This window comes from Oncorhynchus keta, chromosome 6 (genome assembly GCF_023373465.1).
Source record: "Oncorhynchus keta strain PuntledgeMale-10-30-2019 chromosome 6, Oket_V2, whole genome shotgun sequence".
NCBI classification, from domain to species: domain Eukaryota; kingdom Metazoa; phylum Chordata; class Actinopteri; order Salmoniformes; family Salmonidae; genus Oncorhynchus; species Oncorhynchus keta.
The window spans coordinates 18,182,042-18,196,672 of NC_068426.1; the positions used below are offsets into that span (position 1 = coordinate 18,182,042).

General features: G+C 41.7%; 1 protein-coding gene across 50 annotated transcripts in view; it reads left to right on the forward strand.

Annotated features, from left to right (window-relative positions):
- The first annotated feature begins 3,285 nt into the window (after positions 1-3,285).
- The window catches only part of LOC118385143 (nuclear protein AMMECR1-like), a 35,422-nt gene continuing 24,076 nt past the window's right edge, over positions 3,286-14,631 (forward strand). For all 50 annotated transcript variants that reach the window (XR_008139167.1, XR_008139171.1, XR_008139170.1 and 47 more), the window contains exon 1: positions 3,286-5,073. Coding sequence is in view for 1 of the 50 variants with exons in the window: in XM_035772038.2 (XP_035627931.1) it covers positions 4,628-5,073 (446 nt within the window). In the remaining 49 variants the exon portion in view is untranslated. The remainder of the gene's footprint in view (positions 5,074-14,631) is intronic.

The window sequence follows — 14,631 nt, forward strand, 5'->3', positions numbered from 1 at the left end:
AGAAATTCACTTACTGTGAACTGCCGTAAATGGCCTAATTATGAGGGCGAAATACATACATACATTTAAAAAGACTATTTTTAATTAGACCATCATACTAGGGAATTATTTGTCACTTGAAATATAAATGTTTAATAGTTGAATGTAACTGATTTTCTATCAATAGAAATTGATATTTTTTTTGGGTTATAAATTAATAATTCATGATTTTAATTTTCTGTGGAAGATTGGAACAAATAAACATAGTTAATAAATCAAACTTTCTTAACTTGCAGTTGTCTAACAAAAATCAAATGATCACCCAGTTTTGCAACGATGTTGTTAGCATTCCCATTGAAGACTATTGCAGTGTTTACACTCCGCTCCCAACCTTTTTTAATGCTTCAGTCCAGAGTTAACATGACATCCACTCTGAGTCAGAACTGCTGCCATTTTAAGTCTCAATCAAAGCTATATAGAGGGGAAAAACCTTTATACCGAAGTGACCTTTTTTTGTAGCAGGTTAGTAGAACTTACGCAGCAGGTTAGGAGACCGCGGTTAAGGGAAATGCCCTACTAACCTGCTACGAGAATCACTTTTGTATCGAAGTAGTGTGAAAAGATTGTCCCATATAAAGGCAGGATAGGCCCAAATTAAAAATGGTAGTGAGTGAGAGAGCACTTTGAAACCAAATACCTTTTGCTGAAATTGACAATGGCCCAGGGTGGTTTGGATGGTATGAAGTTTTGAAACTTTTAAGTTGAGACAAAAAATGACTCATCCTAGGAATGTGGAGAATGCTGACTTCCAACTGCACATGGGAATGACGATGCTGACAGGAGAATCATTTTAAATGTTTCAATACCTAAAAATGCTGAACCTATGTCTCCTGTGACTGTCACAGTTTTGAGTTACGTTGATGACATACGATATGCTTCTGGGAGATGGCCAGTTTTGGCCACTTAAATCAAGTTTTTAGCTAAAAAGAAAGTGTTCCAGGAAAACAATCGCCAGGAATTCGGCTACAAATTTGTTTCAATTTAGGAAATCTGTTCAAGTATTCCCAGGAATAAAAGGGATGTGATTGTGTCTCCATGTAATCAAGGTATGAAATGATTGTTCTTTTCAAATGCACTTTCTCGTTGGGCTTAGTTGTGGTCAATTTGCTGGGTACAAATGATTATAATTATGTTCTGGCCCCAAACCGTCCTCTGATACAAATCGGCCCGCGGCTGAGTCTAGTTGCCCCAGCCCTGCTCTAAATATTGAGAAATGCGGCAGGACTTTGCTATTAATTGTATTTATCGTTTTTAAAAGACAAGTATACTTTTTTTAAAATTACGTACAGTGCATATAGAAAGACTACCCCGCTTGAACTTTTTTCATATCAAACATACAATATATCTTTAAGCATGGTCAAGTTAATAATTATGCTGTTGATGTATTAAATGGCCTGTGCTATCCAGAATCCTTGGAACGTCCCTACCCCAATGAAGTTGAAATTTTAAAATGGTAAGGGTTGGGGGTTAGGGTTTAGCACTGACATGTATAAAACCACCCAGACACATCAAGGATGCAGTCGTCCTTCTGAACTGAGCTGCAGGATAGGAAGGGAACTACTTGGGGATGTCACCATGAGGCCATTGGTGATTTTAAAATAGCTCCAGAGTTCAGTGGCCATCTGCCTGGTAGTTGAAACCAGGATCTGTGAAGAGCACACTTTTCTAGTTTGCCAGTGGCCATTGAAGTCATTTATGACTCCAAACTGCAGTCAGGTCAAGACGTACTGGACTTACTGCTGTTTGGGGTTTTAGGCTGGGTTTCTGTACAGAACTTTGAGATATCAGCTGTTGTACGAAGGGCTATATAAATACGATTTGATTTGAAATTCTCTAAAATGACATTGGAGGCAGCTTGGTGGACATCGGGTTCTGTCACAGGAAGGCCAAAAAGATGTATTTGACGCATATGACAAATAAAATTTGATTTGATGTCTCAATCTTTGTTCTGGGACCAGGGATCGGAGTGAACGGTTGTCATTGCTGAGTCTACCTTTATTAAAGGACATGTAGCAAGTAGTTTGCTGCTCTTGCAAAGAACCATCTGCAATATACAGTAGTTCAAATGAAGATGGGCAACACACTGCAAAAGGTTTGAGCGCTTCAAGCTGATGCTCATTCATTCAGCCTAGCAGCTTAGAGAGCTCAGTATGTGTGTTCTCTCCAAACCTGCCTGATCTGCCTAGCTCAGTGCTGAGAAACCTCACTGTCATCCATTTTAAGCCCTCACTCAGGGAGCAGCCAGTCATCTGCAGAGGTGTAAACATTGCCTGGCTTCCCATCCACATCGCTTCGGCCAACTAATGTTTCTTCTCCACGATGAGTCTGGATTTTCCCCCCTCCCGATGATTTCTAGCACGTCAACACATTCTGACCTTTCAGATTGGTCCCAGAAACCGATGGGTTGGGCCAGAGCCGGATACATGATGATGTTAACTTTGATACTCTGATTTGTTAGAGGCGATCCAATCGCTGATTAATTTTTGTACCTCATCCCTCATTTTGAAGTCACACACACAACTTATAGGATGGCAGTTTCAGACTGAATGTACTGTATGTACCGATCCGTATAACTGTAATTAAATTCAGAGTGAGTCCTCAGGCAAGTGTAAACCTACACTTTTAGTGCAAGCATCTCATGTTCTGACCTTGGTATCACTCCCTCACTTACAGTACAAATATGAAAGATCATAAGAGAAGGGTCTTTGATTTTGTGAGCTTACTGTTGCCATCTTTTGGGTAAATGATTAGGATAGGAAACTTTCCCAATATAAAGCTGATTCGTCCTTGTATGGCCGACCTCACTTGGGATGTGAACCCTCTTTCATAACGACAACACTACTTAAGGTTTCAGGGGTGTTGATGTCATTGCATGATCATGGCTAGAGCTCATTAGATAACTAGTTTACATCTACACCCCAACAACTGGCAGAGCCCACCATGTGATCTGAGTTATGACACCACGAACGATGGTTCCCAGTTGGTCCGTTATAGCCTAAAACCAGGCAGGTACTGTATGTTGATGTACCACCTAGGTTACACAATTATTACACTGTACATGCCTGTGTAACAGCAATATAATAAAGAGTTTACATTTCGGTTGGTAACTTGAACAGCATGGACCAATCAATATTTTCAGTAGCCTATATTGGTATTTTGATAGCCTAATATCGTGAGGAATCGAATCGAATTTTCAAGTCTGCTATTCCTAAAATCCCTCGCGCAGCCAGTCGATTCTGGAGAGCAGCTGATCACCTGCAACAAGAGGGCGGACGGCACATTTTACGACTGCAACGAAAAGGATTTGAAGGGATGGATGTTTGCTTTCTCTAAGTGAAGTCGGATACAAATTGTCTAAAGGAGCACAATTAGTAAATGAGAAATTGCAATCGAACATCGGCATCCTCACGCGGTTGAGGCCAAGTTGATTAGGAACTGAGGATAGCACAAGCAGCATTTTTTTCTGCGTAATTCGCAGCAAGAATTCAGATTTGACACGGACAGCATACGGTGAGACTACGCATTATGCGTAGGAATCGATCGCAAAACATTTCCTGGATCCTATTTCGGCGTTGGGAAGGTAAATACTGTCAGTGACTACAGATGATCACAGGTCCCCCCCTCCCCAACAGCACAGAGGCTATCAGGCAAATGGTAGCCGCTGTGAGTCGGGCGAAGAGCGAGAGACCAAACCCGGAGGATTTCGGACAGATGGAATAGAAAGAATGCTGCTCTCTCAAAATGCATCACAGTAGACGGATAAACTGACCAAACAAATATACAGCAAACTTTCAGCGCTGATTATGACGCTGGGGTTTAAATGATATGTTTTAAACTGTCCGAGAACTGACAAAATGCATGTGCAAACTGATCAGCTGGATTGTTGAAATGACTTGGTTGGCGCTGACGCTGTCTGATGGCTCAAACTGCATAATAGCGAAATGGCATTTTATTTTGCGTCGACTTGACGTTTGGATCTCCAATATTGGATCAGTTGTCTAGCTAAAAGTTCGGATGAAAGTAAACAACTGGTGCAATGTTAAACTACATGGTCCGGAGCGTAATGTACTGTTCGTGCTGAAGCGTATGGGTCCTGCGTACTCAAGCTCCCGACTCCCACACAAAAAGGATTGTCTCTGTTGCGGGGGGTGCAGTGCAGTAGCTGTCACAGCTCCACATCTGGCTACTGACTGGATAGTTAACTAGCTAGCTAGCTAACTGTTTTTCCTATTGGGAAGCTAGTGAGGTTGAATGAGTTTCTGCATCATTCGAGAGAAAGATTGCTTTGTGAAATCACCTCGGTGATTATCGTGTTCCGAAGGGACCTGTATTTTGGACAATATCTGAGATCAATCGAACAGTTTGAAGTGATTCACGGCTGTCTTCTTAGCGAAAACACATAAGGACTTTGCGTAAGTCACGTATTTTTAAAGGCAAAGATAGGGTGACATTGCAGTCTCATCATATTGGATATAACGTCGCCCGACAAAAAAAAGTGAAAGTGGGGCATTGTCCGTCACACGTATTAACGCAGTGGGATTTGTACGTCTGGTCGGCGTTCCCCCCCACCCTTCCCTTGTTGACGGTGATGGGTCGGAAGCGGTGTGTCGGTGCAGATTGTTCCAAGATGGCGGCCGGGTGCTGCGGGGTGAAGAAGCAGAAGCTGTCGGGATCCCCCGGGTCGGGGGGTCCTGGCGGGGTGGGGGCGGGAAACGGAGTGGCAGGGACCGGACATTGTGGATCGGACTTGGGGATTGGTTCCTCCTCGACTGTGGCGGCAGGGAACATGAATCGAGTGAACGGCCTGGGGTGTCCTGGGGGTAGTAGTAGTAGCACCAACGCGTTGTCCCCAACCCCGGGAGGCTACAACTCAACTGGCCTCTCCCCGAATCTAAGCCCGGGATCTGGTTCGGGAAGTGGAGGCAGGAAGATGGTTGTTTCGGCGGAGATGTGCTGCTTCTGTTTCGACGTGCTTTATTGCCATCTGTATGGATACCAACCTCCCCGAACACCTAGGTTTACAAACGATTCCTAGTAAGTTTCGTCCTAATATTATGTTGTTAAGTAGTAGCTACTATTGCTAACGTTAATGACTGAATAAGCAATGTTATCGACTGTGTAGTAAACGTTCTTACCTAACGTTAGCCAGCAAGTTACAGCAAGCAGATAACGAAACAAGTGTAATGTAGTAGTGAAAATAAAAGTAAATTGGTTGAGCTGTGCAACTTTCGTAAATTAATATATTGCTGCTGCTACTTGGATAAAGTTTACTTTCACTGGGTGGTGTGGTGCTTACGTCTGCTCGCTAAGCTCAACAAAGAAAACCCGTAGCTAGTTAGCATTAAAGGCTACGTTAGCTTGGTAGCCAGCAAGGGCGAGTTTAAACTTTACAGTTTAGAAAGTTTAGAAAACACCACACAATTGTTGTGTTACGGCGCGTGGTGTGTTTGTCTATTTTTTTTTCCTGTGTTGTGAAAATGACACGGTCTGATTATATTCCTTCATCCAAAGTCGAGATCTCGAATTTAACTAGCTGCCTTGTCTGTGTCAATCGACCATGACAGAGGACGGGTTCCCACTAGATAGGCCAGCGGCAAAATCAAAATTGGCTGTATCGTATAAAACCAACATTTACCTTTTTGGTCTTAGTTCAAGGTTATGGTTAGGCATACAGCTAGCAGCGTGTCTCATAAAGCCTCATTCATTACACATTGACTTGCTAGATGTGGAAACACCAAATATGCTATTCGATATGCAAAGAAAATGTGAACCACATCGACGGAGTTTATACCTGACAGGTATAATCGACGATACTGATCAGTGATGACACAGGGGCCTACGATTAAAATACGATCTAGCCTGTGTTTCAGACAACTATAGACATACCTATTTGATGCAAGGACTATCCGGCTGTGAGATTGACTATACCTAACTACATTGCTTGTTTAGAAAAACCGTAAGGATTAATTAGAGACCCCCTCTAGTAATTTAATAGGATATGTCATAAACCCTTAAAGTTACAGAATTGATTCAAAATGGCAGCCATATTGGTCAGGGAGAAACCCAAACCAGTCTATTTGGAATGAACAGCAGAAGAGGTATTAGTCCTGATTTTACCTTTGCAGGAAAATAAATGTAACTCGTGTGATATGTACATTGTGTAATATAATTATTGTCATATGATTGTGTTTTGGGTTTATACACGTTATGGGTTTTATATGCGTTTTCTGTATAAATATCCTCTAAAAATATGTAAACAGACCATAAATGTAAAAAAATATATATAAAAAAAAAAAGATTTATTGGAAAGCTGCAAATGATATTATATGATACAATATCAGTACTTATTGCATTTGCAACTTGTCTAAATCCTATCGTCAACTGATTTGACAGTGTATGGCTGTGGATTGACTACATTGTTTGAATGGAATGTTATATTGGCAGTTAATTAGAAAAATGTATGGAACCATTCCTCTAAAACGGTCTGGCTAGCTGACAAACATACAGTGCAGATACATTCTCCAAATGCATTTTTATTTTTTTTACACTGTTTTATCACAGCACTGGTAAGCCATGGTTGCTCAACTACCTGACCAACATGGCTGACCTTTGGATCATCATATGAAGTTTCACATCCATTCTAGTATTCGTATTAGTAGCCTACAACCTTCGTTTTGGTTTATGATAGTGTAATTTACAGTTGTCCTAAACTCAAGTCATAACAGACATTCTTCAAGAATCCATACAGCATTGAATGTAATAACCATTAAAAAACTGGACTGCTTCTACATATTGTTCATTTAAACTGGGAGGTTTGTCCACAACACATTCATGACTAGAGACAATATTTTATGCAATATTAGGCCTACATTTACCAATGGCATTGTGTTAAAATCCCAATATGTCTATTTTCTGTTGGTAATGACGGTCTACACACTTAGTTAGACATACATCATTACATCATCAGTTATTACAGCCAACCTAACAGCCAAAGTAGCTTTAGGGAGGAGCTGTTGTCATGGTGGCCTTTCCTTGCTCACAGTAAACATTGGGATGATATTTTTAATGAGATGCCAATGTACTTTTCTCCTCTAAGGCTGTTAAAATGGTAATTGGCCATTGCACAGCTTAGTAACTGGGAAGCATTCTCTGCATACTAGTGTGCAAGACTACATTTTAACAGATAGGCATGTCATTTACAAACCAAATATGGCTCTCAGCCACCTTTTTGTAGCATTGTTACTACCATATACATTTCACACAGACTCTGTCTATACACACAAGTATTTATTAGAAGAAAAAAACAATGGGGGGTACACACAAGTGTTAACTAGTATATTAGTGTTGTGCCTTCATTTCAAAGTAAAATCAACATCCTGTCCATTATTCTATATCAATGTAGATGTTTGAAACATTAATGGGAGGCCTGGAGACAAACTCTATTGATACCATTAATTTCAACATTGTTTTCTTCTTTATAGCAAATCCTGACAACATGCAGTCATTTCTTCCTTACTATATTTAACACCATTTTTTTCCAAATGTATAATAATTGCCTGCTTAAAACATACTTATGCATCAAGACATTTTGACATTTTTGGGGAGACAATAACGTATGACTATCTTATAGATACAGAGTTTTACCACCCGCCTTTATCATCATGCCTTTTGGAAATGGCCAGACATTTGTTTCTATAGATATGTCAGGGAAAGAGTGCATATTTATATTTAACATATTTATCTCTTTGCAATCTCCCTTTTAGTTATTTAGCAGACGCTCTTATCCAGAGCCAATTACAGGAGCAATTATGGTTAAGTGCCTTGCTCAAGGGAAATGTCGACAGGTTTTTCATCTAGTCAGCCCGGGGATTCAAACCAGCAACCTCTCAGTTACTGGCCAAATGCTCTTAACGACTAGGCTACCTCACAAAAATGCATAAACCGGATCACACAAAGTATATGCTTCCCATTTTGTTAATGTTGGATAGAGGAAGAGTAGCGGTAGAGCCATTGATTGAGAGTTGGACACTTGATTCCAGGTCTCTGTTTACACGCGCTGGGATTTCTTGACTTAGAGGTCTATGTATAGACTTACTAGTGTGAGAATCCTGGTAGCTGTTAGTTTATTGGAGGTGATTTCCCCTGATTCCTAAGTACCAGCTCAGTGTCTGTTTAACAGTGAAACTAATTCAGCCTCACTAGACAGTTCTGTCATAAGTCGAACATCTTGTGTATGTTGGGGATACTCCGTATTCACCCAGTCTGAATCAGTGTGTTTTGTGAGTGTTACATGAAGCAGTAACCTGATAGTGCTCAGGGCCATGGTGATGATGCACTGTAATCTGTTTATCCGTTTGATGCCCACTGTCCTAGGATTTAGGGGTCAAGTGAAAGTTCTGCCTGATGTCAGAAAATGGGACCGAAAATCCAAGCAGAGTGAGGCAGATGGAAAGGGGTGGAGGAGGTTGAAAGCCCAGTTTCATTTTCATTCATTGGGAATTTCCACGTGAAATAATTGATTTGATATCCAGTTCTGCTCTTTTGGGAAGATTGAAACAAAACCTGAAAAAAATGTGTTGGGCTGTTTTTCTTCAATAGAAGGCATCTCATATACATTCACATTCATATGCTTGTTTGAAGTTACACATTCTTAAATAGGGAATTGATCACCCAGAGGTAGTTGTTTGCAACATGCTTGTAATGTTGGGATGTAATGCAGAGGGAAGAGATGAGTAATGCCATGACGGGTATACTAGAGGCAACAGCATACACACATGTTCAAGCCCCTCCCTGCTGTTCTGACATTAGTATGGTACTAATACAGAGAGTGCTGTCTGCAATCTCTTTCCAGCTATGAAGACAAGGAACTGAACACCGCTCTGCTTTTCTATATTTTAACACCGGTGTCATCTTTATGCTAATTTTAGATTTGAATGGCAAGGGCTTTCCCTGTGTTGAGAGACTCAGTTCCTCTCCAAGTCTACCCCCACTTGCATTAGCCTATACGTCTAAAATGGAGATGGGAGTAGTCTGATCCATCCAGGCCAGTGTGTTTACCACCAGGAGGATTCATCTGATCAGCGTGGATCAGCTCCAAGAGGAGGGTTGTTGCCATAACCATGGCTGTATAATATAGCTGCTCTACCAGGGCTCAAATGAACATTTAAACTTACCTCAAGCCTCGTGCTCGATTTATTCTAGACTACTAGAATGTGGTAGATGAACTGGGCCTGCCAGGTTGAAACCGAGTGCCACACACAACATGGTGGTTTCTGCTTGAGGAACTGATGATGTGAGGAACATGACACCAGCCCCTCCCACACCCCATCTGATCTCTGCACACACTCCTGCCCACAACACCAGCTCCACCTGTGACCCATAAATCAGAAGCCAAAGGAGTGTAATATGTGCCTATATGCATGTGACTTATGACACTTTTGAATCTCCTGAATAATTGCCCCCTCAGTGTGAAAGCTGGCACTAAGCTGGGACTGGGTACTTTCGTGCAATGTGTAATTGTGACTATGGTGGGCAGTGATGTCATCAGGACTGATTAGTAGTCAGTCTGCAGTGGGAAGGTGTCTGTGTGTGAACTGGGCTCCAGATGTAGCAATGCGCATTAAAACGCCCCTGCAGCCTTTTCTAGTGTTTTCACTGTTTGGGGATGGCACTTATTTGAATGGACTGATTGGTACAGAGGAGAGGATTTGAAGCACCTCCTAAAACATTTCATGCGATGACATACCCCTTCATCTGAACTAATATGTACCTGTCAAGTTCTTCCATTTGGTTCGTTCCTCGTCAAAAAGCACCAGAAAGAGGATTGACACCCACCATCTTAGATGGTTCTGAAATGGTTTCTGTTGTTAGAAACAGATCAGATTAGCGTTACTTTAACATTATTGTGCCGCAGCTCCATACTACTTGTTAGACATAGGGAACTGATACTGCATACTCATAGGTGTCGTGGGTTTGGTGTGGGGGGGTCCATGGGTGATCTTTGACAATTTATTGGGATTCCTCATGTCTCAGTCATGTATAGAACAAAAAGTTTGGTCCCAATCGAATGTTGAGTACTATATTTATTAGATATTATTTAAGTCCTATAAATTAAAAGGCCAATTTAGGTGCAATAAATTAGCTTAATTTCTCACAGATCAAATAATATATATTTTTTAAACAATGTCGCAGGAATGCTAATCTTATATGTTTATAACTATATATATATATTATTTCAGACAATCTGAGATGGTGGGTGTAATGGCTTGCAGAAATGTATTTGACTTACTCACTGCTTTAAATTAGGACTGAGTGACTAACTGGGCTCAGTTAAATATGCTTTGACAAAGCTTTTTAAAAGCAGCCCTTGTTTGATGTGCTTTGCAGAGACACACTGTGTCCTCAGGGTTGGACCTCTGCAGTGCAGAACGCTGGTTCTCCGACTGGATTCCATCCCAATGTGTTTTTGTGAGTTGAGACGAAATCGTTTAGGCCTATCACACGTTGCTACCCATCCATCACCAATGATCCATTCATCCATCAGCAATGGATGGATACCAAATGGGTAGTGTTGGATCACCCTTTTACTCCTGTACACTGAACAAAAATATAAACATAACATGCGACGATTTCAAAGATTTGACTGAGTTACAGGCCATATAAGGTAATGAGTCAATTGAAATAAATTAATTAGGACCTAATCTATAGATGTCACGTGACTGGGAATACAGATATACAGATATGCAGGTAGGGTCGGGGATCAAAAAAACACTGCGCATCTGTTGTGACCACCATTTGCCTCATGCCATGTGACACATGTCCTTTGCATGGAGTAGATCAGGCTGTGATTGTGGCCTGTGGATTGTTGTTCCACTCCTCTTCAATAGCTGTGTGTAGTTGCTGGATATTGGTGGGAACTGGAACACACTGTCATACACGTCAATTCAGAGATTCCCAAAAATGCTCAACGGGTGACATGTCAGGCGAGTTATGCTGACCATGGAAGAACTGGGACATTTTCAGCTTCCAGGAATTGTGTACAGATCCTTGTGACATGGGGTGTGCAATTGTCATGCTAAAACATTTGGCGATGGTGGCAGATGAATGGCACAACAATGGGCCTCAGGGTCTCGTCACGGTATCTCTGCATTGAAATTTCCATTGCAATTCAAATGCATAAAATAAAAAATGCAATTGTGTTTGTTGTCCATAGCTTATGCCTGCCCATACAATAAACCCACCACCACGATGGGTCACGGTGTTCACAATGTTGACATCAGTAAACCGCTTGCCCACATGTCGCCATCTGCCCGGGTACAGTTGAAACCGGGATTCGTCTGTGAAGCGAGCACTTTTCCAGCATGGCAGTGGCCATCGAATGTGAGCAGTTGCTCCCCATCGATGAGCAAATGTTGAAGTTTCAACGCTGAACTGCAGTCAGGTCAAGACCCTGGTGAGGACGACAAACATGAAGATGAGTTTCCCTGAGACGGTTTCTGACAGTTTATGCACAGTTTCATCAGCTGTCCGGGAGGTTGGTCTCATACGATCCGGCGGGTGAAGAAGTCTGATGTGGAGGTCCTGGACTGGTTTGGTTACACGTGGTCTTCGGCTGTGATGCCGGTTGGACATACTGCCAAATTCTTTAAAATTACATTGGAAGCGGGTTATGGTAGAGAAATTAACATTCAATTCTCAGCCAACTGATCTGATGGACATTCCTGCAATCCGCATGCAAATTGCACACTCCCTAAACTTGAGAGATGTGATATTGTGTTGTGTGACACAACTGCAAATTTTTGTGGCCTTTTATGGTCCCCAGCACAAGGCGCACCTGTGTAATGATCATGCTGTTTAATCAGCTTCTTGATATGCTACACCTGTCAGGTGCATGGATTATATTGTCAAAGGAGAAATGCCTTTTAACAGGGATTTAAACAAATTTGTGCACATAATTTGAGAGAAATAAGCTTTTGTGCATATGGACAATTTCTGTGATCTTTTATTTCATCTCATGAAACATGGGGCCAACACTTTACATGTTGCGTTGATATTTTTTGTTCAGTGTAGTTTAATCACCCTTTAACACATGTCTAATTGAAATCATTGAGAATGTGTCAGCTCTTCACTCTTCAGGCACACACAGCAGTCTGGATGGGGGCTGGTATGGTATGTGAAGATGGTGTTGGCTGTGGGTGGGTGGGGGAATGGATTATGAGTGGAATCGTCAAGGACACAGTATGGCACGTGATGCAATAGGACATCCCTTTAGTATGTGGCCAGAAGGCTGGGATTACTCTTCAGAATGGGCACACAGAACCGAGTGGGAGCTCTGCCAAAAAAGATAGAGTAGAGGGACAGAGGAAAAATCGCCTGAATTACGCATAGCATAGTGAGCATCTAATAGGGGCCTGGGGAATATAATAATTTAATTTTGATTCTCAATGGTCAGTGGACACAAAGACAATCATGCTGCTGTGTAGTTACCTGCCTGAACGGCAAAAATGATTTTTATTTTTTCTAGCTTTTTAAACCCAGGACACTCCCACAGTCTCCCTTTCATATCTGAAGTGCCCAATGGTCTGGTGTGCTATTTTTGTGACTCAGTCATGTTTTTTTTTTTAGAAAGATTCTCTTGTTTGCTCAGACCTCATGGTGTGATTGATTTATCAGCAGTTCATTAAGATAAATCCATGTTGACTCGCAGGAGTCTGGCTTTTGTAACGCACTGAACCCATCAACCCTGGCTGCATGTCAAAAATGTTCCCTGTCGACCCCTCCCCCCAGAACTCGTAACACTCACCATAGAATGTTTAGTTAGCAGGCACAACTGGCTGCTCACTCGCAAGAGATTTATCATGGATTCTTGTTAGGAAACTGTATGATAGACAAATGTTCTAACTGAAATCCTTTTTAAGTAGAATTTCACGGTTTGGAAATGGAACCTCAGCTTTTGTCAGACCAATGGAAAACCGTCATTAAAGGTGGTCTTTCACCCCACAATGGTGACTGGGGTCACAACTGTAGCTCTTGTCAAGTGTCCCCATCTCTGCACTTGCTTTCCCACAGATTGTCTTGGCTCACACAGCCTCTCCCAGGCTGCTGCTCACCTTATTTGCCAAGGGGTTCATCAGCTAGATTAAAAGCGATTCATTTTAAGTAGGGAGCTGCAGGCTGCGGCCTTCAGTCTCTTGGGTTGGGTAGGTCTCTACTGCACAGCCAGGAAGTGTCCCGCCTGACGGATGGACTGACTCACTCACTGGCTGTCTGGAGGAGCTTGTCTGTCTGAAGTCAACCTATTACAGCAGAGCTGCCCACTCGCTTCAAAAGTATGGAGTTGTCTGTCTGTCCCTTGAGAGATCACTTCTTATTAGGATCAACTGACATCAATCAAGCAAGTTTGCGATGTCTCTGTCTTACACACACACACTCACTCAGACATACTTTTTTTCTCCTGTGTAGTCTTCCTCCTCTCTACAGTCTTCTTTCAGACTGTGAAGTGTTTGTCCACTGTTGTGTTATTTCCAGGCGCTTATCGAGTACTGTCTGTGCAGTCCAGAGAGTACTTGATTTTAATGTAGATTGCTCCTCAGCTATTCCTCACTCTGAACACATGTTGAGGATTAAGAATATTGACATTGTTGATTAGTAAGCAACTGACTTCTCTCTCCACCTCCTTTCCTTACTCTGTCATATTCTTTCCCAAGACCGTCTTTCCTCCCTCCCCTCTGTATTGCCCCGGCTTTTAAATATACATGAAGTCATGAGCGTCAAGAAAGGCATTGATACTAAGAATAGGTACATTTTCTTTTCCTGGCCCCTTTCTTTTTGAGGTGGTCATCATGGTAGATGTATCTACCTCCACATTGTGCCCTACTGGACTGATGTAATTCTTCTTCTGGGGAAGTGAGTTTATACAATAGAGTGTGTTAATACTCAGCTCAGAGACGTCTCCTTAAGTATGAATGAGGCTGGAACCCTCATACGTCATCCTTCTCTGCCCAGATCAGGACTAGTTAAGCTATTTGAAAGTGGTCTATATTAACAAAGTGTATTAACCCATGCAAGTATTAGCCTTTTTGTGTGGTAAAATACTTAGTTAGCGACAGTAATCCTGGGGGTAATTGAGAAAAGGTGGGAGGGCTAAGAGGTGGAGCTGCTGCCATGCTTTTAGGTGATTAATTGGACACGCTAATCTGCAATATTCCCTGCATATAAGCATATTGTGTTGGTGTGTTAAACATGTACAGTTGAAGTCGGAAGTTTACATGCATCTTAGCCAAATACATTCAAACTCAGTTTTTCACCATTCCTGACATTTAATCCTAGTAAAAATTCCCTGTCTTAGGTCAGTTAGTATCACCACTTTATTTTAAGAATGTGAAATGTCAGAATAATAGCAGAGAGAATGAGTTATTTCAGCTTTTATTTATTTCATCGCATTCCCAGTGGGTCAGAAGTTTACATACACTCAATTAGTATTTGGTAGCATTGCCTTTAAATTGTTTAACTTGGGTCAATTGTTTTGGGGAGTCTTCCACAAGCTTCCCACAATAAGTTGGGTGAATTTTGGCCCATTCCTCATGACAGAGC